We start from the raw sequence: 26,073 nt of genomic DNA on the forward strand, positions 1-26,073 counted from the left end.
AGCAACTTCAGGGAAAGAAGAGCTGATATTAGACAATATAAGGAAAATGTGGCGGGTGCAGTGGATCATGTCTGTAATCCCAGCACTATGGGAGGCTGAGGCGGGCGGATCACCTGTGGTTGGGAGTTCGAGACCAGCCTGGCCAACATCATGAAACACTGACTGTACTACCAATACAAAATATTAGCTGGGCATGGTGGCGGGCACCTGTCATCCCAGCTACTTGGGAGGCTGAGACATGAGAATTGCTTGAACCTGGAAGGTGGAGGTTGCAGTGAGCTGAGATTATGCCACTGCACTCCAGCCTGAGTGACAGGGCCAGACTCTGTCTCAAAAAAAAAAAAAAAAAAAAGGACTTCATGGAAGTTCAAATCAATATCTGTACCAGCATGGGCCCAGGGAGACAGGAGGCGTGAGGGCATCTGTTTGGGTCTCTGTGCTTTATACCATCCTCATGCTGAGCCCAACTCGCTGTTCCTCCCCTGGTCTCCACTGTGCAGGTCCCTCCAGGACTTCAGGTTCAGAATCCCAGGTGCAGGCTTCTGATTGGTTGGGTCATCCTTCCGCCCACTGGCCAACCTACCTACAGAATGGGAATCTTTGGGCCAAGCATCATCTCTGATCAATATAACTGGTACTTAGGAATCAAGGAAAACCAGGGTTGTGGAGAACCTCTAGACAGAGCACTGCTAGCTGGGGGGCACTGTGCTGGTAAGGCCCCATAACAGACACATCTGGTGCTCTTATCACCATACATGAATAAGCCTATGCTTGATAAATAAGTATAAATGGTTAAATAGAAACCTGACAAGTAAGTTCCTTCTCATCCCCCCAGCTTGGTGTCTTGTCAAAACTCCAACCCTAGACCCAGCAGCAGCATTCTATGACTAAATACAACTACTTGGTACTGCGCCCTGAGGAAGCCAAGGTCCTTGGTGGCTTTGGTCTGGGATACATGCCTGTCCCTCAACCCCAAAGGCACTTTCTTTCTTTCTTTCTTTTTGATTATTCTCTCTTTTCTTTTTTATTAATCTGGCTAGTGGAAGACCCTTTCTTTAGTTCTCTTTGCCCAACTTACCATCTTTGATGTTCCAGGGCTCCATGGAGGAATGGTAACCACTGGAAAGCCTTTCTGGAATGCCACCAGAGTCCCCACCTCTAGACTCCAGAGTGGTCTCTCTCTTGTTAAGGAGTGTTTGGAATACTGACATGCATGTAGGTCACGCAGGAGTCTATTAAAAATGCAGATCCACCCTGGAGACGTGAACTGTCCAGGGCTTGGGCAGGCCCAGGGATTTGTAGTACAAACAGGCTCCTTGGGTATTCCAGGGCAGGCACGATTATATTATGACTGTAGACCATCCCTTGCCCCCTGCAGGAGTGGGCAGGCGGCTGCTTTCCAGACACATGCTCGCATGTCCCCATGGGCCACGTGGGATGGCGGCCAGGCTGTGTGACTAGCAGTGGCCCATGAGAGCAGAGGCGAGGGCCACTGCTGCTCAGAGCAGTTAGCTGTCAGGATGCCATTCACCCTGATCGCTTTCCCTTTGCCAAGGCTACTGGCAATGTTTGAGACAGTGCCCAGGTCTCAGAGGCTCCTGAGAAATGAATTCACAGGACACTATTCCCCAATAATGACTATTCACTTAGTGCCCTCTCTGTCCAAGGCACTCCCCCTGCTGGAAGGACACTAGCGAGGGGGCAGACGGTTGCCACAGTCACCATGCTTAGTCACCGGGGAGACAGATGTTAATCAATTCATTACTAATTAAAAATTAGAGTCTATCAGACTCTCTACTTTCAGGTGAAGGAGGCTTCTAGCTCATGTTTAGATAATTGAATTTCTTACTATCACAGAATGCTGTGTCCTGACACCTAATTCCAGCTTACACGTTTCCCCCTGGGGAAGTGCTTGAACTGCAAGCCTCCCTGCCTTGTCCAGTAGGCTGGGCTCTCCAGGATAGCATATAGACTGCATGGCTGGATTCCACTGTGGCTGCCACTCTGTTGAGAGGGAGCACAGTGTGCGGGCAGAGCCATGTGGAGTTGGGGGAAGGGAAGGTTCTAAGATACAATCTGTATCTTGGCTTACCCAGGATCATTGCACAGGGGACAGCTGCAGCTTCTGCAGCCACAAGAGTGACGAGTTCATGAACTTGCATCAGAAAGTGGCCCTGAATGGGTCCTGCCCACTGATGTCTACAAAGAGCCAGGAAATGTAGGGAATGAGGGCCTGTCCTAGGAATTCTAGAGATCTATATCAGCAGGAAAACACTTGAGGACATGTATCTTAGTAGCTTCTCTGTGAATAGTAATGTCTGAAAACCCATACATTTTGAGACAACTAAATGGAATAACCGACTCTAGACCTCAATAGCGGATCTTGTAAAAGGGGAAAAAATACTATGGAAGACATCATCGGATCAACTGGACTAAACCAGAATGTGGCCCTAGATGTTACAAGTATTTTATCAATATAAATTAATGAATTTGGTGACTATTGTGGTTATGTACGATAATATCTTTACTCTTAGGAAAGACAAAATCAGTGTATTTAGGGGTAAAGGGGCCATGGTGTATGGAATTTACCCACAAGTGATTCCAAAAGAACATATCTCTATGTATCAAGGAAGTTTTGAAGCCTCTATCAAAGCCTCCTTGCCAATCAGGCTATCTGGTGTCGGCATGGATTGCTGATTGGACCTTCAGCAAAAGCTAGAAGGTTCAAAGCTTATGCATTTATGAAAAGTTGGCTCAAACTGAGTTTTCTCTTCTTTAATTTTCTTTTGAGCCCTTTGTCTGCAACAGGAGTCCTCTGTGTTCCTTTCTTCTAGGAATCAAAGATCCTTTGACATCATCCTCTCTTGATTTTCATCTTAAGGGTTTCGGAGCTTGGACAGACAGGCAGGAATTTTAGGGAGGCCTGTCTCAGTTACAGGGAAGGATGACCTTTCCATGATTAACATCTGTCCAAGGTGGGATAACCCCTGCTAGAAGCAGGAGCAATAGAAAGGTGCCTACAAAGGGCTTTGGCCCAATACTGTACATGGCTTCCAATCCTTGCTCTGCACTTACCAGCTACTTGACCTTCGGCAAGTCACTTAACCTCTCCGAGATTCAGTTTCTCAGTCCGTACAGTGGGACTCTAACACTAACAACCTAGAGGGCCAGAGTGGGGGTTACACGCAAGGATTTCTGAAGGTTTTGCACAAAGTGCATGCTCAATGAAGGCAAGATTTCTTGTAGCTGAGTTTAGAACACCAAGACCCAGGAAAAGACATAATTATCGCTATGCTATGTATATTACAGTTTTGACTCGGTAGAGATATTAAGAATCACACTAATGACAATGGCTTCCAACAATGGACGGCGAGGAGAGTCTTTTTTCGCAGTCACTTTATGTTCCCAGTATGACCTCATTTAATCCCCAGGACATCAACCCTCAGGCGGGCGTTATCAGCCCATTGTAAAGATAAGGACACCAGGCTTGGCAGCATTAAGAAAAAATGGAGGGCCTCCTCACTCCACCCGCACTCCGACGATACTCAGACTCAGATGGGGAAACTGAGACTCACAGAGGCTAGACCCCAGACCTGACTGGCTGTGAGCAAACCCAGGTTTCCTCTTCCCAGGCCGGGTGCCTTCGGCCCACGACAGAGTCCCGGGCAGCCCCTCGCTCTTCCGTCCCGTCCTGCTGCGCCCAGGATAAAGGATCCGGACTGCAGTTAATACTTGGTGCGTTTCAAACAGTTCGCTTACAAATTGTCTTTTCGGGACAGGTCCAATTTGTCTTTCGCCCGCGAAGCCTCCAGAGCCGCGGCGGTTGCGGTCCCGCGTCCGAGAGTCCCCAGGAGAGCAGGAGGAGGGGCCCCGCGCACTGGCCCGGGGCAGGAGCCTCCGGGAGGGTCTGGCCCCCCGGCCGTCCGGCCTGCGCCCCCGCGCCACGCCCTGGGCCCAGGCCCCGGCTCCTCCCGCGCTGGCGGCCGCCGAGCGGTCCGGGCGGCGGCGGCGGGAGGAGGAGCAGGAAAAGCGGCCGGGGGAGGAGGCGGAGGCGGAGGCGGCGGCGGCGGCAGAGGCGGGGAGGGCGGGCGGGGCCGGGCCAGTTTAAAGCCCATCGAGGGGGTGGGGAGGCTGGGAGGAGGCCGAGGGAAAGGAGCTGCGGCCGGGCGGGCTCGGCGTTCGGAGACCCAGCGGAGCCCAAAGTTTCCGCGCAGCCCCTGGGTGGCGGCAGCGCCGGCGGCGCGGGGCGCCCGGGACCGTCCTGTGCGCCGCCCTCGCCCCGCGGGGACCCGCGCCCGTCGCTGGCCTCGCCGAGTGTCGCGGGCAGCCACGCGGAGGCGGCGGGGAGCCGCGCGCGGCAGGTACGGAGTTGGGCGGGGAGTGCGGCGGCAAGTTACTTTGTGGTCGGCGCCCCCGCAGGGCCCGGGACGGCCAGGCGGGTCCCCGCGCCGTCATTGTCTGCGCGCTGGCCCGCAGCGGCCGGGGACGCCGGGCCCCGCGGAGGCGCGGCGGGCGGAAGGGCGTCGCCTCCGGGCCGGGGGCTCTGGCGCCCCGGGCCCGCGGCGGGCGGCGCTTGGAGGCGGGACTGGGGCTGCGGGCGCGCGGCGGAGGCGGAGGCGTCCGGGCGCCCCGCCGGGCTCTCCCCGCTGCGTTCCCGACTCCTGGGGGGAGGTGTGGAGCCCAAGCGGTGCATTCTTGAACCATCTTGTCAGACGCCGGCGGCTCGCGGGCTGTGGCGGGGGCTGCGGTCGAGGCCGCGCTCCTGGGGGCCGCCGCCCGGGAGGGTGGACGCCCAGGCGCCCCTGCAGCTCCTGGTGCTCCGACTGTGCGGCGGGGCCGCGGCGCGCGCGCCCGGGCGTCCGGGACAGTGGTGCCAGACACTCCCAAGTCCCGAGCCGGCCCTGCCTCGGGCGGAGGACCTTTTTTTTGGGGGGGGGGGGTTCTGTTGGTGACCCGTTACCCGCCGCTGGGGCCTAACAGCAAGTTGAGGGCTCGCGGATTAGCCGCCCGCCAGCCGTGGAAACGTGATAAGAGCGGTACCGTTTGCAGAAGGAAATTTCTGATGCAACTCTCCGCCTTTGCTGATTGCCTCTCCAAACGCCTGCCTGACGACTGCCCTCGAGCATGTGCGTTATGGAAATTAGGGTATTCTTTACTTTTTATTGTGTGCGTCTTTCCTTGGGATTGAAAGAAACGCGAACTTTTTGTGCTTTGCTTTCACCGAAAAGTTGGGTAATGTTAAGAGCCACAGGTGATTTTTACAGGGTCCTGGATCTCTTTACAATGCATTTCAAAGAATATTTTCTTGCAAACTTGGTGCCCAGTTTCATTCAAGAGATGGGGGGTAAAAAAAAAAAAAAAGACCAAAACAAGGAGCGCTCGTGAGTAAATATGCGTTATTGCACAACTTTCTCGTTGCTGCTGTTTAAAAGGCCAGGCCCAGAACACTTTGTTCATGAAAATGCTGATTCAGCCGTTTGGAGCCCCCGAGTTTCAGAAATGGTGGTCTATTTAAAGTTTCGCTCAGTTTTACCAAGAACACATGTTGTTAGCGAAGCAACAGGAGTTGACTAGGCTTTACAACACAATGCTGGTAATATTTTAACAAGAGCTGACCCTGAGTTCCTCTCTTTCCAAGAGGAAAGAGAGAGAATCAGAGTTTCTACAGCAATGGGACGACTTCTGGCTGTGACCGCCGCGGTGAAGTGACTTTTAGGAGAGTATTTTAAACAAAAGCACTGAAAATCCAATGTATTTCCAGGAATGATTCTAGGTGTCTAGGTTTTTCTCTTAAAAACAACAACAACAACAACAAAAAACACAAAACTCTAGGATCACTGCACATAATATTTGAGTTTTACTGAGAGCACTTGAAAGCGAAGGGCAACACAGGCCAATCCCCAGATTACAGCGAGGGAGGGAATTTGAGGACAGACAGAGTTACACACCCAGCAGGCATTGCTCCTGTAACTGAGAAGTGTAGCGACGGATACTTCTGTAGCATTTCACAGTTTGCAAGGCACTTGCTTTTAAACTCCTCTACAACCTCCTGATCCCCATTTTACAGGTCTGAAAACCAAGGCTCAGGAGGTTAATTGGCACACCTGAGGTCATACTGTCAGCAAGTGACAAAGCTGTCACTAGAACCTAAGCTTTAGATCATTTTAGTCTTGTGTTTTATTTGCAAAAGTACATCCACCTCTGAAAGGGAAATGGCGTGGGGCAGGAATGTATAGCCTGCCAGTCACACAGTTGGAGAACTAGGAGGCTCTGTGACGGTTGCCTAGTCTGGGGGCTCCCAGCCTTCAAGGTTAATGCCATCTTACCAGAGCATTATAGATATTTCCCTTTAGTTTCTCATTTTTTACACTTAAATGCACATTTATTTTGGGAAGAAATTTTGATATCCATGAAGTCATGAGTTTTGATGTGGTAGTTACGTTTACTGTAAATAAAAAAGTAGTTATGTTTACTGTTTACTTAAAATAGAAAAGCTGTGTACCCCTAAAGTCATCTATTGCATAATTACCCGTTGTCTGGTCACTTTTGGGGCAGCTTGGACCAGTTAAAATATTTTTCATTTGTGGATCAGGAACGCAGAGCTGGGCAGGTTCATGCCAGCTACTTGTCCAGAGCTTTGTATGGTGACAGACATCAGGATTGGGACCTAGAGCAGCCCTGGCCCAGTTTCAAGTGCTATGTCTGTGTCTACGCAGCCTCCAGTAGGAGAAGAGAGCAGAGTCAGTCTTGAAGAGTTAGCTCAGAACTCGATTTTGTTGATCTCTCTGGGTAGAGACTATATAATGTATAGAAATCAAACTCCAGCGTGAACAAAGACATCTATTGTGCCTTTGGCTTCATCTTAGAGCTGTAGAAATTCTTGGTTGGTATATCTGATAAAACCGAATGCTTTAAAGGTAGCATAATTTAAGGAACGGAACCTATTTTCTTGGAATTCTGTCCGACTTTTAACTGTAGGGGGAGGAGAAACCTATGGGATAGTAGAATGTATTTGAGCTTGTATCTGGCGTTCGGTTACCAGCCTGTCAGAGCTCAGAGCTAACTGCAGAGGATTTTGGTCCTGCTTCCTGGAGGGGAAGCCTGTGCCTCTGCACGTTTGCTGCATAATCCCCTCGTCTGTTTCTCAGTTTATGAAACCAACGTGGCATTGCATGGCTCCTGAGAACCTATTTGCCTTGTCTTTCATTTAGGTAATCAGTCGTTTAAAGTTTAAATAAACTTTTTTTTTTTCCTGCTAGAGGAGATTTTTCTTTTAACTGGTGCTATTTTATTTTTTTATTTAACTGGAAGATTATGGAAGAAGTTAAGGTCGTCCAGCTACTTGGTGGGTGAGGCTTGGCAGACAGATACTTTGGAGTTCTAGGGGACCACTTTCAGTTAGGGGTATAACTGCTCTGATCCATTCAGCCACTAGCTGGTATTTAATTTGTGTGAATCTTTTAGCTGCTCAGTTTTAGGGAGCTGCATCTGTTTTCTGTCCTCCTTCCTCTTGGCTGGGACACCTTTGCATTGGGCTCCCGCCCCCCACCTAGAGTACTTCTGAACTGATCTCTGAGGAATGAGCTTTCCTGCATGTTTGTCTTCGGGAGGCTTTTGTCCACGCTCCTGGTGATCACCGGGGCCTGTAAACTGCAGGGAAATAAAAGCAGGCAAAGTTTAAAACCACCCGCTCACTTGTGGAAAGGCAGGCGGATGGCTCTTCTTTAATAATGGATTGAAAAATGGTGTGATTGTCCTTGAGATGGCAATGGAAAAAAGCCATTTCCCGGGGTTATCAAAAATAATCTCAGAGGTAGAAATGAGTGGTTCTGATTTTTTTTTTTTCTTTTTTTTTTTTCTTTTAGGATATAGTGACTCTAAGGAGTTTTCTTTTCTCCTGTATTAGAATATTCATATTTTAGAACCATCTACTTTACATATAGATTTTGGGGAAATTCTTGTCTGTTCAGACCCCTAATTTGAGGAGCTTGTTATTTGGGCTGTGCCCAGCAGCAGAGTAGACTTTTTGTTGTTAACGTCCAGCCCGGGAATGGGTGCTGGGGAGGAATTACGCCTCCCACCATATTACTTCCTTTCTGCTCTGTTCGACCAGGGCAGCAGCCAGCACTGACGGTTCCACCAGGCACACTGCCTCGGATGAGTCCTGGTTGTACTGCTTACTAGTTTGGCCAGCCTGAACAAGTGAACCAGCCTGATCTGTTAAAATGGAAGCCATAGGCGTGTTTACCTCCGCGGCTTGTTGGGAAGGTCACATGCGGTGTGATGTGTGTGATTGGCTCATGCGGTCTTTGTGGCGATGTCTGTAGGCACTTTGCACAGTTGCCCTTGTCTTAGAGCGGCTTGTGGACTTGATCACATCCTGCTTGCTATTAATTTATAAGGTTGGTTAGAAAGGGGGCTTGGCTTTTGTATTTTTGCCTTGCAGTGCTTTGTACATGCTAGTTGCGCAAAATCTTGTGAATTTGTCTGAAATGTTCTTTGAGCCGTAGTCAGTGCTCGTAAGAATCCTTTTGTTGACTCTGTTTAGTGTGACAGCCTGAACTCACAGGTAGAATTCTAAGAGCAAAGATAGCTGGTGCGCTGCAGACTTCACTTGGCTGCAAACCATTTGAACCAGATAATAGTGAAGAGCTGGTGTCAAAAATTGGTTTCCTACAACCAGGAGCGAAAGATGTGAAGACCCCTGCAGCGCGCAAGCTCTGATGGGCAGCAGCATTGGGTGTGTAGACAGATCTCTGGTCTCCGGGCCTGTGGAGCCTGTGGCATTTGTCTTTAGGCCCCCGCGGTTGGTGTCTGGACTCTACAGAGGCGCTTCTTCCAGCTGAGACCAAAATGACTGTGGACTGCTTATCCTGGACAGGCTGATGTGCCCCTGGGATGTGGCTCCGAGCTCTATTCAGGACTGTGCTGGTGGGAGTCCTCCTTCTTTCCTGAAGTCCTTGAAAGGTTTTGAGTCCGGTAAGTGGAAGTGGGCATGAGCAGCAGCAGTCTAGCCTGTTAACATGGGGTTCCTAAAGCACTCGGCACAGAAAGTGCTTTGGCGTGTGTTGATCCTCATCACTGTGGCATTAAGGCCACCACAGCTAATGTGGGGTCAGTGTAGGTGGCACTACGTTGCAGAATGCTGTCTGTCTGGCCCTGTCTGTGAGCTGTCAGAGGGGAGCTCTGTGAGGGCATCCGAGCAATGGAGCACCATGAGGAATTGCTGAAGACCTGCTTTCTACCTTCTTTTGTCCTTTCACATGGAAATCAAGGGTCAGGAACCCCTAAGGCTGCCCACTGCAAGCTGCCTGGGCCCCACTGAGACTGCAGGTCCCCACTTCTCTGATGTGTGGAGCCTTTAGTTTACTTATTGAATTTTTAACTTTTATCCCTGGGAGTACTTAGGCAGTAGCTTCCAACCTTTTGTAAGTGAAGAATCCCTTTTAGTATAAAAACCTTTATTATATTACATATCTCATAGCAATAATTTTTGGATTCTCTGCTTTGAGAAACTCCTAGTGACTAGAAGCTACCATGAGTTGAGTAACTTTTAAATTCAGAAGTTTGTGCCATAGCCTCCTGCCCAGCAACAGCGCCTGGTGCTAAGCCTGGGGCCCTGGTTGGGATTGCTTTCCTAGAGGGTCTTCACATCCTGCGGGAAGCTGAGCTGGCTGGGTCATGTCTGGTGCCCTGTAGTTGTCCTGTATGGGCTGGTTTCAGCCAGAGGCCACCTCGCCCACCTATCTTTTCACCCTCGCCACACCATCCTGGCCCAGGACAGGCTGCGGGGGTGTTACCTAAGCCTCCAGGTGTCTTTTCTAGGGCACTGCCCACTCTCTTCTGAAGAAAACTGCATGCATCTCACAGAGTTCCCCTCCAGAGAGAAGAGCATTGAGGGTGCATCTCCCTAGTGATGAGACGGAGCGACGTGGGAGGGGTAAAGCAGGAAGGCCTTCCAGCTTCATTGTTGCTTTATCCCTCCATCGCAGGCCTCCCCGGCCTTCTCCCCACCGGGCCCTGCAGGGCGGCGAGTGGACACAGGCTGCCCTGTCCTGGCCCGCCATCCCTGCCCGGGGTGGTATCCCCCGGCTGTCCTTGCCTGTCCATATCACAGTGTTTCTGTTCTCTTCATCTGAAGGGTCACCGAGTTTTCTAATTCCTCCACACCCAGAGCAAACTATTTTAAAACTTAGTTTGATATTTAAAATCAGAATGATATGTAGACATAGTTTAAAGATGAAATAATTCCCCAGAAGTAACTTAATCCGCAGATTTTTTTCCCCCTACATGTACCTCAGTATTTCCAAAGAGGTCTAAACAACAGATTGTGATTCCTGGCAACCTCCTCCTCTCCCTGCTCTCCAGAGCCCCGTTTTTCGTGTTATTCTTTGATTTCAAACCTCATGGAAGGTGAGGATGGTGCACTTTTGCCCCATCCCCCCTACACTCTTCTTGTCTCCCTGTTGTCTCTTTTGGTCCGTTCGGCTCCGTCAGTATGCAGTGCTGGGACGGTCCCCTAATGCCGCTCGCTCATAGCTGAGCCACGTAGAATACTGTGATAACTGCAATTGTCTCCTAGGGCATTTTGTTTTCTCCTGGAGTTGTTTTTGCAGTTTTTTAAATGCACTTGTCATTATCCCCTCCAAACATACAGAGTTGGGTGAATCTGCTTTCCGAGGCCGAAGGTGATCTGCAGGTTTACCTTCGGAAGGAGTTCCTCATGTGCCTTTGGACATGCAGCAGGCCGGGTTGCTCTGGGGCTCCCTGCACAGCTGTTGTCTGGGAGTCTTTCTTCTCCATTGTCCTGGCAATGCCCCTTTGCCTTTCTCTTGGATCTCGTGAATTTTCTTTCTTGGTTTATTTCCAGAATTTGATGGGGTACTTTCTGTAGGAAGTTTCCAAAAAGAGGCGCACAAGGTGTGCCAACTTTTTGAGACCTTGCGTGTCTGGGAAAATGCCCTCCTTCGACTCTCACAGTTTACAGTTTGTCTGAATATGGATTTCTAAATTAAAGATAGTTTTCCCTAAAAAATTTGAAGGCTTCCATTGCCTTTAGGCAGAAGGGGGTTGAGAAAGATGCTCTTCCTGATTCTTCTTTCTTTCTTTCTTTCTTTTTTTTTTTTGAGACAGTGTCTTGCTTTGTTGCCAGGCGCCAGGCTGGAGTGCAGTGGCACAATCTCAGCTCACCGCAACCTCCGCCTCCTGGGTTCAAGCAATTCTCCTGCCTCAGAACCAAGTAGCTGGGACTACAGGTGCGCGCCACCACGCCCAGCTAATTTTTGAATTTTTTAGTAGAGACGGGGTTTCACCATGTTGGCCAGGATGGTCTCGATCTCTTGACCTCGTGATCTGCCCGCTTTGGCCTCCCAAAGTGCTGGGATTACAGGCGTGAGCCACCGTGCCTGGCCTGCTCTTCTGATTCTTGATTCTGTGTATGAAAGAGTACCGGAGTGGATTTTCGGTTTGTTTTTTGTTTTGTCATGTCTGGGCGCGTGTAGGATATTCTCTGTGCCTTTGTTCCGAAGTTCCTTGAAGATCTGTCTTCTTGGGTCCACACTTTCTATGCAGGGTATGTTGAGGACTCATGTAAGCTGGAATCTCAGATCCTTCTGGTCTTGGACATGTTTTTAAATTAATTCTTTCATTTCTTCCATTTTCCTCTTCTCTCTCTCTAGGACGGCAGTTATTTGGTTTTTAGTAACCTGGATTGGTGCTCTGTATTTTTGATCTAATAGCCTGTAACTGCTGTGTTGTTTTTAGGTTTTGGGATATGTCTTCATTTTGACCTTTTAACCTTTTTATTGGATTTTGTTTCTATTTTCATTTTGAATTTCTTAGGACCTTTTTTAAAAATAGACTTTAGAGCAGTTTTAGGTTCACAGCAAAACTGAATGGAATGTCCAGAGACTTCCTCCATACCCTCTGCTCCACACACCCACAGCCTCTCCCGCTACTGGGAATCCTGTACATTTGATACGGTTGACAATTGACACATAATATTGGTATTCAAAGTGAGTATTCTTTTTTTAATGGCACAATATACTTATTTCATAGATACATCTTTTTACCTCATTTGAAGATATTAATTTTAAAAAACTTTTTCTATATTGTTTCACCTCTACCATTTGTAAATTTACTTTTACTTTTTCTGCTTGTGTCCAGCTTACCTGGAAAGCAGAGCCTATGGCAAAACCTTGTGTGCTTCTGTGGTAGGAGGGTGTGCCAGCCTTGGGGAGGGAGGCTGGCAGGAGGGATTCTTGGTACACAGTGAGGCGGGGTGCCTACGGCGGGCAGTGCCCAGCATTGAGTGAAGTCTTTGGTTTCACATGTGGGGCTGGAGTGTGTCACGAGCTCCCAATCCTCCAGACAGTGCTGGAAAGGAGTTTGGGGTGGAGGATGTGTCTCCTATCAGTGCTCATTGTGGGGGCACCCCTGAAGCCCATGCCTTCAGGTCTCTTCTCAGCTCTGCAGGAGCCTCTTTGACTTCTGTTGGAGGTGCTGCTCTGGGAGCTGTTGGGGATGTTGGCAGGATTCATATGGCAGCTAGCATGTGATCCACCACATCTTTCTGGAACTAAAGGCACGGCTGTGCCTACTGACCCTGGTCCAGAGACCTGCGTCCCTGCTTCCAGAAAAGAAGTCACCTAGCTGATGGAGCTGGGGAGAGGACGCAGTATGAACTGGGGCCCAGCTCTTCCTGACACTTCTAATTAATCCCCTTGTTTTGGACTCTGTGTTTCCCATTTCCAGAGGTGAATGGTAGTTCTAATTCCTGAGACTTTCTGGACTCTCACTGAGTATGTCATCACGCTTCATCTCCACTTTCCAGCTTAGCCTTTAGCTCCTTTGCTGCTAGTTACCCCTTGTCCACTGGCTCTTCTGACTTTTCCAAGATTCTGTTCCTGTTGTCCTAGTAAAGCAAAATGTGTGTCTCGTCAGCCATTTAGTGAAGGTCTGGCTTTTCAAGATTCCTTTCCATCAAAACAAGAGAAATGATCTCTCTTGTTCTTCCCATATCCAGGAACAGCTGCTTCGAACTGAGACTTCTGCCATGTTGTAATAGAGGGGAGTGTGGCAGGGAAGCCCTCTGACCTGCACAACCTGTTGTTCTAGCCCCGGAGACTGCAGGGTGCGTGGGATGTTCAGGCAAAGGAGTTTACCATCCAGGCTGGGAGCTACTGGGCACCGAGTCAGAGGAACCCCTGAGCCACCTTCCCAGGGTTGACTGCAGAGGTGGGTAGAGCCACTGTGTCAGACCGCAGAGAAGCCTCAAATCTGGAGTCTGGAAGGAACGTGGAGTTCTCCCAGTTAGTAACTTGCTTTGGACTTTGGACAAGCAAGTTACTTGCTCTCCGCACTTCGGTTTCTTCCAGAATCTCGGGGTTCGAGTCTGTGCTTCCATCTCATTCTGTGGCTTGTGATGTTCTCCCTGTGACATCTTCACTGAGGAGTGTGCAGTTAGAATTAAAAGCAATAATACCTTCGGTGTTTCTTGTAGTAGCCAGGCCCTGTGTGGTCAGCCTGGACTGTGAGAAAGCCTTGTTACCCTTCGTGTTGTGTTGAACACGCTGCTCTCGGCTGCTCTCAGAACCAGCCTTAACTCTGCTTTTGTTTGATCGACTTAAGCAGATTGCAATTTTGTGGTCATGATCACCTTGGAGGCTTTCCTTTCTTGGGGGGAGTATATCTGCAGTTTCTCCAGCCTCTCTGGTGCCCTTTAGGGGCCTGAGCTGGCCTCAGAGCAGTTGGACTAGGGTAAATTTTCTGCTCTCTGAACCCCGGGCTGAGATGGGGTTTTCCCAGTGCCTTGCCCCTTAGTGCATGCGAATGCAGTATAGGATATCAGTTTCAGAAGCCGTCCCCTGTTGACTGTTAGTTACTGCTGTCTACAACGTCCCCCTTTTCCTACCATGTTCTCGGCCAGAGGGGAGTAGAAAATCTCTTACTGCTTGCTGTGGCCTTGTAAACTGCAGTGAATATCTCCAAACCTTCTGTTTTGCTTCCATCGTTGCAGGCTTGTGCGTGTATCTTTGTGGGGTGTATGTGTGCGTGGGGGGTGTGTGTGTGTGTGTGGTACGTGGGGGTGTGTGTGGTGTGTATGTGTGTGTGTGGGGTGCCTCTGTGGTGTGTATGTGGGGTGTGTGTGGTGTGGGGTGTGTGTGTGAAGTGATAGCAGATGCTTAGTATGTATAGGATCTGTTCTTTCCCTCGCTGACTCTCGGTTGAAATAGAACCCTACTTTGTCCTCGATGTTCAGTAACGTTACGCCTGTGGCTTCCAGAAAGAGCCTGTGGCTTCCAGAAAGAGCCTCTCCCTTCCTGGTTCTTGCTCTGACATTTTGAGGACATTTTGGGGAGGGGGTGAGACGACAGTGACCGTGGAAGAGCAGAACTGGCCGGCCCTGCAGGTGGGAGGCTGCTCCTGCTGGCGGCATCTCCGACTTGCCGCGGCCGCGATGTCTCCCGCCCCGCTCCGATTGCAGCGTAGCGGGTAGACATGGAGGGCTTTCGGCATCGTGAGAGTGGCCAGTGTGCGCGTCCTTGCCCATCAGGCGGGGGGGCTGTGGGGGAGGAGAGGAGGCAGTGGAGGGAACAAGGGGTTCTTCAGGGTTGCCATGAGAACCAGGGATCCGGGGATTGGGCAGCAGAGGGCCCCCGCCGGGCGTTGGGGCGTGGCCGCGTCACATGGGTTTGGTCCTGGGATTCCTGTTGTGCTCTAGGACCGGGCACTGCTCCGCCGTCCTCCCGCTCCTCGGGAGCGCCCGGTCCCTCGGCGGCTGAAGATTGCGGCTGGCTCCGCGGAGGGGCCTCCGGGCACCCGCGCGGTGATGGCGCTGGGAGCCCCCAGACGCACTCGGGCGGCGGCGCGGCATCCCACCCTCGCCCGGATGGCGTCCCCGGAGGCGGCGCTGGCCCGCTTTCCGTGCTAGCGCGTTCGCCTGGCTCGCGGCGGCCTCGGGCCCGGGTCGGCTTTCAGCGCCGCAGGCCCCTGTCCGGGGCGGAGCCGTGGAGGAGCGGCCCGCCCGGCTCCCGGCGCTGTCCATGCGGAGCGCTGTCCACGCGCCGGGCACTGCGGGGGCCGGGCCCCGAAGCCCTCCCAGGGCCGGCGGCGCGCACGCAGCGACCCCGTGCGGCGGGTGCTGCCGCCCGCTCTCCAGGTACTCAGGTGGGCTCCGCCGCGGGCTCGGGGGGCGGCGGGCGGGACGGCGGGCTGCGGAGGTCCGGCCGCGGCGGACAGGGCCGGGGAGGGAGGCCGGGAGGTCTTGCCGCGCTGCCCCGCGTCCGCCTGCCGCGGGCTCGCTGCAGTCCGGATTCCGAGCCTCGTTGCCGCCAGCCATAGGACAGTATTATGTAACCATTTTTAAATCTTAATTGTTTAATATTATGTAACGAGTCGTAACGGTACCCTCGGAAACCCGTGACGGCGACTCGCGGGAACCTCGCCCGCTCCTTCCTCGCCAGGCGCTGGGCAGCGAGTGTGGGAACCGGCTTGGGAGACGAGCGGGTCCGGGCACCCGGGCTACTGCACGGGCTTTCTCGGAAAAACGGAATCCCGGCGCCTGCCGGACTTCGCTGAAACCTGCTGGCATATGGTCGCGTATACGAGCCGTGGGTAAACGCGTCTCGTCACGCCGCCTCTTTCTCCTTGAACACCTTCTCTCTGGAAGGGGCATGTCAGACAATGAATGCGAATTGAGCGGCGAAGGTGTGGGCATGGGGTTCGCGTTCTTGATGGAGTTCAAAAAATTGTGCGTACGAACACGTAGGACTTCCTAGCCCTTGATCTTCAGAAAAACAATCGATCACCTGTTCCCCACGCCAGTCGCCTCCTTGGTCGGCTGCCATTTGTCTGTTGATGGCACGGTCCCTGCCAGGGTGCTGGGGGGACCTCGTCTGCGGAGCCGGCACACAGGTGGCTAGGGGCGGGGGAGACTGCAGTCTAAACCCGCAAAGCTCTCCTTCCCAGCCCAGCGAGGGGAAGCGTGGGTGTCTTTCCTCATTGTTCTTTTTAAGTCTGAAAGGCAGGACTGCCGGGATTATGACGTGCTGGCGGCCAGGGCCTCGGGTGCTGCCTGGAGTCTCCTGCCTGTCTCTGCTCCTTTGCTGTCGGCATCGGGGGTGGGAGCTGGGGCCATGCATTCTTCCTTTGGCCTGAGTGGGAACAGGGGAGGTGGTGGGCAGGGGCAGAAAGGTTTCTTGGGATTTCCTTTCTCTCTGTCACTCCGGAGAAGAAAGGTGGTAGAGAACACTTATTTCAGATTGAGGTTCTTGGCAGCCACGCACTAAAGGACGGTTTTTAATTGTAGGTTGGGGTGTGAGTGCAGTGTGGTCTGTCCCCTCCTGCTCTTTGTGCTACCTGCCCTTGTACCTGGACCTGTGAATCAGGGATACTAGTTACTACCTTGTAGGATTGAGAATGGTGCATACTAACTGCTGAGGAACACAGTCAATGAAGTTATGATAATTGCACGATGGGGATGAAGGGGGTGAGTGAAGTTCCAGATCGGTAGATTAAAATGTGAGTTATTTTTAGCGCCTCCTAAGGATTTCCATCACCAGTTGCTCCTCCAGCCATCACGTAATTACCACTCCAGAACTGAGCTTCCAGACTTCCAGAGAACACTGCATCTTTTGAATTTCGGAGGTTAGATTCCAAAATTTGCATTTTTAGGCTACAGGCTAAATTCACTGACACTTGGGTTCCCACAAAAGCCAGGCTGCTTCTTGGAGAATGTACTTGTGACTTGTAAAAATGTCTTAGGAAACTCGTTTGGACTTGAATGCTTTTACCTTCCTTTCAGACTTGGGAGTGGGGTGGGGGCTGCATTCTCATAATTCACAGGAGGAAGAATGTGTAGGAGAGACCAGGGTTTTTAAGGTGTGACCTCTGAACCACCTACGTCAGAGCCGATGGGCTCTTGGTGCTTATCCCCAGGCCTCAGCTCTGAGCTATGAAACTGACTTTCTGGGCTTGGGACCTAGAATTCTTTGTCTTTGCGAAGGCTGCCAGGTGATCCTTAGAAGCATAAAGTGTGAGAACTGATGTAGTGTTCTGGGCCTTGTAACCAGTGGGGCTTCTGGTGATTCAGTTAGAAAGTTGGCAGCTCCTGTCTGAAGGGTCAAGGGCAGAACAGGGGCTGGCCTTGAGTCAGTCTGAGCCCTGTGGACCCTGGGAGGTCTGGGAGCACATGTCAAAAGAGGCCTTTGTGTGGGCCTTTTGTTTCTGTCTTTTCTGTCAGTTGAAAAAATAAGTTGGCACATCTGGTAGTGGGCATGGCCGTGTTGCATCATGTGCAGAGCTGCTGTGATGGACGGTATTTTCTCATATTTCACAAAATTCACTGGCTGAGCATGATCCACAAAGGCCTAACCCATCCCCAACCCTGGAACCCTTTCCATGACGGTTTATTCTGATTCGTTCAGGAGACGTATTTCCTTCTGTTTTTATGTGGAGTGGGCTTTGTTCCTCTCACGGCTGGCAGAGGTTAAATTAAAGGGGCCAGAAAACGCTGAGCTGTGGCTAGGATTGCGGTGGGTGGGGGCAGTAGGCATTTATTGGCCCCATTTGCTGCTTTCTTCCCTTTTTTTCTCTGCCTCCTTGGTTGGGGGGGTGGTGGGGAGTCCAGGACTATCTCTCCAGGGACATTTCTGGTCTGTGGAGACTTGCCTGCAGGTACCTGGGAGAGTCTGGGCTGAACTCTAGATGCCTCAGGCACAAATCTGATACTAATGAGGGAAGAAAATTCTAAATGTGTAAATGGTACCTGTAAGTCAGCTACAAATAATTCCTTTCCTTTCCTGTGCTGTGTCTGGGAGCCAGCTTCTGAGTGCCGTCAAGGTAGTCCCGGCGGTTTGAGACTGGCCATGTGCCCTTGCCAACAATGGCCGTGCAGCTCTGAGCAGTTGTTCAGCATTCAAGTGGGATGAGAATGGCAAGGAGTCCTCTGGGTGGCTTTTGACAAGGCACCCCACCTGTTATTCACTCAACAGGTGTTTGAGGAGCCAGTCTGTCTCGGTCATCTGTTCCTGCCTTGCTTAGATGGAAAATAATGAAATCTGTGTAGGAGGGGAGGGTGAGTCCAGGAATGCCCTGGGTTGACTGAACAATAAAATAGCGATGTTAATGTATTTTGCTTATTTATTTTCTTAAAGGGAGCTGACACATTTCAGTTCCGATACAAGTTAAATATTAACAATGTCTGGAAATACCACTACTTAAACTTTAATATGCACGTGAATCTCCTGGGGCTGGTGATAAAATGCAGCTTCTAATTCCGTTGGTCTGGGGTGGGACCTGAGGTTTTGGGTTTCTGACCAGCTCCCACGCATTATGCTTGCAGTTAGTCAGTGGCCCACACTTGGTGCAGTAAGGTTTTAATACATTTTCCCCCATGTTAGCTTTAATGTCTTTTTCTCTAGAAATTCTCTGGAGAGGACACTACATGGTAAGAACTATACTTAATCTAAGAATTTTTGTACCAAGCATTTTCTGGTGATTAGCCCTACGTTGTTATAAATGACATTCTAAAATGTGTCCATACTTTATTCCAGTGGCAAATATTTGTAGTGTCCTGCTTTGACATTTGTCTGTGGATTTTTGTTGTTGTTGTTATTGTTTTAGAGATGAAGTTTCACCATGTTGGTCAGGCTGGTCTCGAACTCCTGATCTCAGGCGATCCACTCACCTTGGCCTCTCAAAGTCCTGGGATTACAGGTGTGAGCCACCGTGCCAGTCAGATTCCTGTGGATTTCATTTAGTGGTTTCTCTTTTGTTTATGATGATAGAACACTTAGAAATTTTGAAACCTTTAGAATTTGAAGCAGATTTAGAAGGCCCACCTGCATTCCTTTTAAGAATGTAGGAATTGTATCGGCTTTGAGCTTTTGCATGCTAACAACCCACTTTTTCCGAGATCCCTGCTCAGTGCCTTCATGTCTCAGCATCACAGCCTGGAACCAAGAAGGCCTCCACGCCGTAGAGAGAAGCAACGAAGATCTCTCGGTGGGGCTGCTGGCTGGGGCCCTTGCCTGCTTCTGTCAGCATGAGCCTGACCCTATCCTTGGAGGTAGGATTGGGTTGTCCTATTATTCCTGTCAAGGTAGGTGGCATGAAAGCAGCAGCCTTGTTTGTACCTGCAAGTCCGTTCTGTGTATAAGGCTCCACTGTGTGGATCACCTCTGCTTAATACCACCTTTTGAAAAATTCTACAGCCAGAGTTCTTCCTTGGACAGGAAAGACACTTCTGAATTTTTGTATTTGTGCCTGCCCTAATGGTCAGTAAATGCATTGATGGACTCCATGGGACTTTGGACCCCTTCCTTTGTCATCTTTTAACAGTCTTCCTCGGCTGGTGGTGATGTTGGGCAACTTAAAGCTTCCTGAAGGTTGTAGAGTCTACAGGAGCTAATAATGTATTGCCAAGTAAGTGAGGAAACATTGGATTAGAGAAAGTTGTTTTCTTGATGGCACAACGTTTCAGGAAGTTTTGTGTGCCACGATGTGCTGTGACACTTTAGGAGGAAGAAGTCTAGGCTATGGTGGTTCCAAATTTTGGGGGGTCAGAAGGTGGGGCTAGAACCCTTCTTGTGCTGATTATTTCATTGGATGAGTTTGTTTTTTATTTTTATTTTCATTTTACTTTAAGTTCTGGGATACCTGTGCAGAACATGCAAGTTTGCTCCATAGGTATACGTGTGCCATGGTGGTTTACTGCACCCATCAACCCGTCATCTAGGTTTTAAGCCCCACAAGCATTAGCTATTTGTCCTGATGCTTTCCCCCCCCTCACCCCCTCCCCTCCCTCACAGGCCCTGCTGTGTGATGTTCCCATTCCTGTGTCCATGTGTTCTCATTGTTCAACTTCCACTTATCAGTGAGAACATGCAGTGTTTGGCTTTCTGTTCCTGTGTTAGTCTGCTGAGGATGATGGTTTCCAGCTTCATCCATGTGCCTGCAAAGGACATGATATATCATGTCATTTTATGGCTGTATAGTATTCCATGGTATGTATGTACCATATTTTCTTAATCCAGTCTGCCACGGATGGGCATTTGGGTTAGTTCCATTTCTTTGATATTGTAAATAGTGCCGCAGTCAACATATGTGTGCATGTATCTTTATGGGCTAGTTTTTTTCGTAGACTCTTCTCTTAAAAAAAAAAAAGCTTTATTGAGATATAATCAACATACCATACAAATTACCCATTTAAATTTGAAGTGTATAATTTAATTAGTATATTTACAGATATGTGCACTTGTGTGTGTGTGTGTGTGTGTGTGTGTGTGTGTATACACATTGCTGTGGTCTGAATGTATCACCCAAAATTTGTGTGTTGAAACGTAATGGCCAATGTGATGGTATTAAGAGTTGGGGCCTTTAGGGGGTGTTTTAAGTCATAGGGGTGGACATAGATGGAATTAGGGCCCTTTTAAAAGGGTCTGAGGGGAAATGGGTTTGCTGTCTTCTGCTTTTCTACCTTGTGAGGATACAGCATTTGCTCCCTTCTGGAAGGTGTGGCAGCAAGGCACCATCTTGGAAGCAGAGGGAGGCCCTCACCAGACACTGAACCCCAGTGCCTTGCTCTTGGACCTCCTCTCCTCCAGAGCCATGAGAGATACATTTCTGTTATTTATAAATTACCTAACCTGTGGATTTTGTTATAGCAGCACAGACAGGCAGTAATTGGTACTGAGAGTGGGGTGTTGTATGGCAGGTACTTAAAAGAAAAGTGGAATTGGGCAATAGATAGAGACTGGAACAGTTTGGAAGTGTTTGTTAGAAAAAACTGAGATTTCCGTGAATAGAGCATTAAGAATTATTCTGGCGAGGGCCCAGAAGAAGAGGAGAGCTGTGGAGAGAACCTCTGCCTTCTTAGAAATTTCCAAGTGGTTGTGATCAGAATGCTGGTAGAATTACAGGCAATAAGGCCCATTCTGATGAGGTCATAGATATAAATAATGAATATCTATCTTATTGGAAACTGGAGGACAGACAGTCCTTGCTACAAAGGGGCAAAGAACTTGGCTGAATTATGCCCATTCTCTAGGGCTTTGGGGAAGGCAAAATTTAAGAGTGACGACCTGGGATATTTGGTGGGAGAAATCCCTGAGCGTAGTGGTCAGTGTGCTACATGACTTCTCTTAATTTCATGTTATCTCTTTCTATTCTCTTAACCTCACATTTAACGGTAAAATGTGAGAGAAATGAATTGAAAATGGAATTTATAATCCAAAGGGAAGCAGAGCTGGGCATTATGGCTCATACCTGTGATCCCAGCACTTTGGGAGCCAAAGTGCGAGGATTGCTTAAACTCAGGAGTTTAAGACCAGCTTGGGCAACATATCTAGTAAACATATTTATTATAGACCTTATCTCTATTAAAAATAAAAATAAAAAAACAGCCGAGTGTGGTGGCATACACTTAGTCTCAGCTACTCAAGGGGACTGAGGTGGGAGGATCACTTGAGCCTAGGAGGTCAAGACTGCAGTGAGCCATGATCCGCCTGCTGCACTGCAGCCTGGGTGACAGAATGAGGCCCTGTTTTGAAAAAAAAAAAGAGGCAGAATTTAAGGATTTGGAAAATTTTTAGCTTGCCCAGGTTGCAAAAGCATGTTTGGGAGAAAACACTAAGGGTGTGGCCAAGTGACCTTTTGATAAGGAGATTAGTTTGGATAGAAGGAAGCCAGATGCTATTCATCAAGATAATGGAAGAATGATCCTGAAGGCATTTCAGAGATTATTAGTGCTGCCTCTCCTATCAGACGCCCAGAATACCAGGGCCTATGGAACAGAACTATGTCAAAAGAGAGGCCTTGGGCGCCTGAAGGACCTTGGCATTCACTGCCTAGCCCCACCTCAAGCCTCTGCTCTCGGCATTACAGTGCAGCCCTCCTTGGCAGCCCCAGCTATGGCTCAAGGGGGCTCCACTGCAGCTAGTTCCATTGATCTGGAAGGCACAGGCCATAAACCTAGGTGGCATCCACGTGGTGCTAAGTCTGCAGGTATGCAGAGTCCAAGAGCTGTGGGTGCATGGCTACCTTCATTTAAATTTGGAAGGATGCCTCAGAAAGTCTTGGGCTAAAACAGAGAATTGCTGCAGGGTAGGGCTGCTGCAGAGTCTCCCTGCTAGGTAATGCCTAATGGAGCCATAGGGGCAGGAATGCCAAAAAAGAACCCCCACTAGGACAGTGCCCAGCAGAGTCTTGAGATTAAGGCCACACCAGCGAGCTCCCACAAGGACAATGTCTAATGGAGCTGTGGGGGTGGGGCTGCCCCTGAGAGCCTATAACTGTAGAGCTCCCAGTGTGCAGTGCCAGCCTGGGAGAGCTTGCAGGTACCCTGCTGCAACCTGTGAGAGCCGCTGTGCGGGCTGTGCCCAGCATTTGGCCCCAGGGCTGCTCAGGGCCTTGGGAGCCCAACTCCTGCCCCATTGTGTCTGGAAGGCAGGACATGGAACCAAAGATTTATTTTCTAGATAATGTTTGTCCTGTGGTTGGGACCCATTGTCTCTTTTTTTCTTTCCTGTTTCTCGCTTTTATAATGGGAATGTCTGCTCTTCATCTGTCCCACTATTTTTTTTTTTTTTTTTTTTGAGACAGGCTCTCACTCTGTCATTCAGGCTGGAATACAGTGGTATGATCTAGGCTCACTGCAACCTCTGACTCCTGGGCTCAAGCTGTCTTCCCACTTCAGCCTGCTGAGTAGCTGAAACTACAGGTGTGTGTTATCACACCCAGCTAATTTTATTTTATTTTTGTATTTTTAGTAGAGATGGGGTTTCGCCATGTTGCCCAGGCTGGTCTCGAACTCCTGGGCTCAAGGGATCTGGCTACCTCAACCTCCTGCAGTGCTGAGATTACAGGAGTGAGCCACTGCTGAAGTCTGAGGCGTTTTGCTTAGGTTGAAACACATCTTTAAGTCTCACAGGCATCTGAGTTAGATGAGATTTAGATGAAATTTTAGACTTCAGACTTTTGAATTGATGCTGGCATAAGGTAAGACTTTGGGGCTATTGGGATGGAATGAATGTATTTTGTATGTGAGAAGGACATACATTTTGGGGGCCTGGGGTGGAATGCCATGGTTTGAATGTTTGTGTTTCCTTATGGCCTTATCACCTCCCCAATGCAACAGTATTAAGAGGTATGGCTTTTGGGAAGTGATAAGGTCATGAGGGCTCTAGTCTCATGAATGATTAGTGCTGTTATCAAAGGGCTGGAGAGAACGAGCTAGCATCCCCTTTTGCACTTCTGCCATGTGAGGGCACAGCAAGAAGGCCCTCACCAGACACTGAATGCTGGCGCCTTGATCTTGAACTTCCCAGCCTCCAGAACTGTGAGAAAGAGATTTTGTTCTTTATAAGTTATCCAGTCTCAAGTATTTTGTTATAACTGCAGAAATCGATGAATAAACACACACACACACACACACACACACACACACACACACACACACACACACATTGTATATACGGTGTTCAATTAATATATTCACGATATGTGCAACTACCACCATAGTCAATTTTAGAACAAAAGGATACCCTGTACCCTTTAGCTATCATACCTGCCACTCCCTGCCATCCCATTGCTCCCTCTCCTTCCCCAACCCTGAGGAACTCAACTTCTCTGTCTACGTGGATTTCCCTGTCCAGGACATTTCATGTGAATGGAATCATCTGTGGTTTTTGTGAGTGTCTTCTTTCACTTGGCGTGATGTTTTCATGGTTAATCTATGGAGTAGCGTGCATTAGTACTTCATTCCTTTTTAGCGCTGAATAATATTCCTTGTATGTGCATACTACTTTTTGTTTATTCAACCGTTGATGGACATTTATGTTTCTACCTTTTGGGTATTGTGAATGATGCTTCTGTGAACATTGGTGTATAAGTATCTTTTTTTTTTTTTTTTTATGGAGTTTTGCTCTTGGTACCCAGGCTGAAGTGCAATGGCGCGATCTCAGCTCACTGCAACCTCCGCCTCCTGGGTTCAGGCAATTCTCCTGCCTCAGCCTCCTAAGTAGCTGGGATTACAGGCACGCGCCACCATGCCCAGCTAATTTTTTGTATTTTTAGTAGAGATGGGGTTTCACCATGTTGACCAGGATGGTCTCGATCTCTTGACCTCGTGATCCACCCGCCTCGGCCTCCCAAAGTGCTGGGATTACAGGGGTGAGCCACCGCGCCCAGCCGGTGTATAAGTATCTTTGAGTACCTTGCTTTCAATGTTTTTGCGTATATGTCCAGATTAGAATTGCTTCATTATATGGTAATTCCATACTTAGCTTTTTGAGGAACTGCCAAACTGTTTTCTGGAGCAGCTGGACCATTTTACATTCCCACTAATAATGCACCAGTGTTTCAATTTCTCCACATTCTTGCCAACACTTGACAGTTTTCATTTTCTTTCTTTCCTTCCCTTCCTTTCTTTTTCCCTTTCCTTTCCTTATAGCTGTCCTAATAAGTGTGATATGGTTTGGCTCTGTCCCAAATCTCATCTTGAATTATAGCTCCCATAATTCCCACATGTTGTGGGAGGGACGTGGTGGGAGGTAATTGAATCATGGGGGCGAATCTTTCCAGTGCTATTCTAGTGATAGTGAATACGTCTCATGAGTGCTGACAGTTTTATAAAGGGGAATTTCCCTGCGCAAGCTCTCTTCTCTTGTCTGCCACCAAGTGAGACATGCCTTTCACCTTCTGCCATGATTGTGGGGCCTCCCAGCCATGTGGAACTGTGAGTCCATTAAACCTCTTTCTTTTGTAAATTATCCAGCCTCTGGTATGTCTTTATCAGCAGTGTGAAAACGGACTAATACAAGGTGTCAGATGATAGCTCGCTGTGGTTTTGATTTGCATTTTGTTGTTGAGTTGTAGGAATTTATATGTTCTAGATGGTAATACTCTTATTAGTTACATGATAAGCAGCTATTTTGCCCCTTTCGGCAGGCTGTCTTTTCACTGTCTTCCGAGTGTCCTATGATGCACAAAAGCTTTTAAGTTTTGAAGTTCATTTATTTATTTTATTCTTTTGTTGCCCATGCTATTGGTGTCACGTCTGAGAAGTCATTGTCAAATCCAATGTCAACATAAAGATTTTTCCCTACGTTTTGTTCTAAAGGTTTAACAGAGATAATTTTATTTCTTCCTTTCCAGTTTGGATGGCGTTCATTTCTTTTTCTTGCTTAATTGCTCCGGCTAGAGTTCCTAGTCGTGTGTTAAGTTGAAGTGACCAAAGCAAGCATTCTGCCTTGTGTCTACTCTTGGGGGAAAAGCTTTCACTTTTTCACCATTGAGCATGATTGTTGTGGAATTTGTAACACACATTTACAGGTACTTAATTCGCTTTCCTTGGTGGAGTGTATCTGGAACAATTCTGTATTCTTTGACTGTCTTGGGACTCTTGGCTCCAGGATGCAATCTAGAAGCCCAGAACGAGGTGGCTGGGGAGTTGGGAGATGCAGGTAACGTGAATTTGTTCCATGTTGTAGTGTGGTGTCGGTTCACCTTTCTTTCCAGACCTCGTGGCCATGTTGTAGTCTGGAGGGTTGCAGCAAAGCCCTTAGGTTTTGAGTGCTCTTTTGGAGGCAAGGAGGGTTCTTATACCAACGTTCTCACAGCTTTACACCCTTTTTATGTCTCAAAATGATCCAGACCATGGGTGGTGGTGATGTTGAAGGAGGTCTCCTGAATAGTTCCGCATCCCCATCATAATTTCATTTTGTCTGTGGTACTTTAGTGCCAGGTTTAGGGGGCACATATACCATTCAAGTTAGGTTGGCTTTGTAATGACATTTCAGGGTGGATTTTGGCTTCCTCCAGGTAAGAACTTTCTACCTTTGTAGTATCCTGACCATGAGTTGAAGTAATGGATATAAGGAAGGCCCATGCCCCATTCAGAGAGCAAGTCTCACATTGCCAGGTCAGAAATATTCTCTTTCCTCTTGTTAAGCATCATGCTGAGTCCTGAGAGTGGTAATCCCGCAGTGGGCAGAGAGGCGAGGACATTGCTTTGAAGCTGTGGGGAGGCTTGGGGTTCATTCCTACTGGGCTGTGGGTTCCGGTCTCTTCTAC

General features: G+C 49.1%; 1 protein-coding gene and 1 long non-coding RNA gene across 9 annotated transcripts in view; one reads left to right on the forward strand and one right to left on the reverse strand.

The window, feature by feature from the left end:
• Positions 1-4,124: 4,124 nt before the first annotated feature.
• GRB10 (growth factor receptor bound protein 10) overlaps positions 4,125-26,073 on the forward strand; it is a 203,571-nt gene continuing 181,622 nt past the window's right edge. For 2 of the 8 annotated variants that reach the window (XR_004258489.1, XM_032244200.1), the window contains exon 1: positions 14,124-15,168. Coding sequence is in view for 2 of the 8 variants with exons in the window: in XM_032244200.1 (XP_032100091.1) it covers positions 14,500-15,168 (669 nt within the window). In the remaining 6 variants the exon portion in view is untranslated. Of the gene's footprint in view, positions 4,362-14,123; positions 15,169-26,073 lie in introns of those variants that run through there. The other 6 variants (XM_032244207.1, XM_032244202.1, XM_032244208.1 and 3 more) reach the window with 6 other exon arrangements.
• On the reverse strand, positions 15,358-15,993 carry LOC116527320. Its single transcript, XR_004258492.1, has 2 exons — positions 15,810-15,993; positions 15,358-15,663 (listed from the first exon to the last, which is right to left on the reverse strand). It is a non-coding gene; the product is annotated as an uncharacterized LOC116527320 (long non-coding RNA).

This window comes from Sapajus apella, unplaced genomic scaffold (genome assembly GCF_009761245.1).
Source record: "Sapajus apella isolate SASKATOON/1434 unplaced genomic scaffold, GSC_monkey_1.0 scaffold54, whole genome shotgun sequence".
Classification (NCBI taxonomy): domain Eukaryota; kingdom Metazoa; phylum Chordata; class Mammalia; order Primates; family Cebidae; genus Sapajus; species Sapajus apella.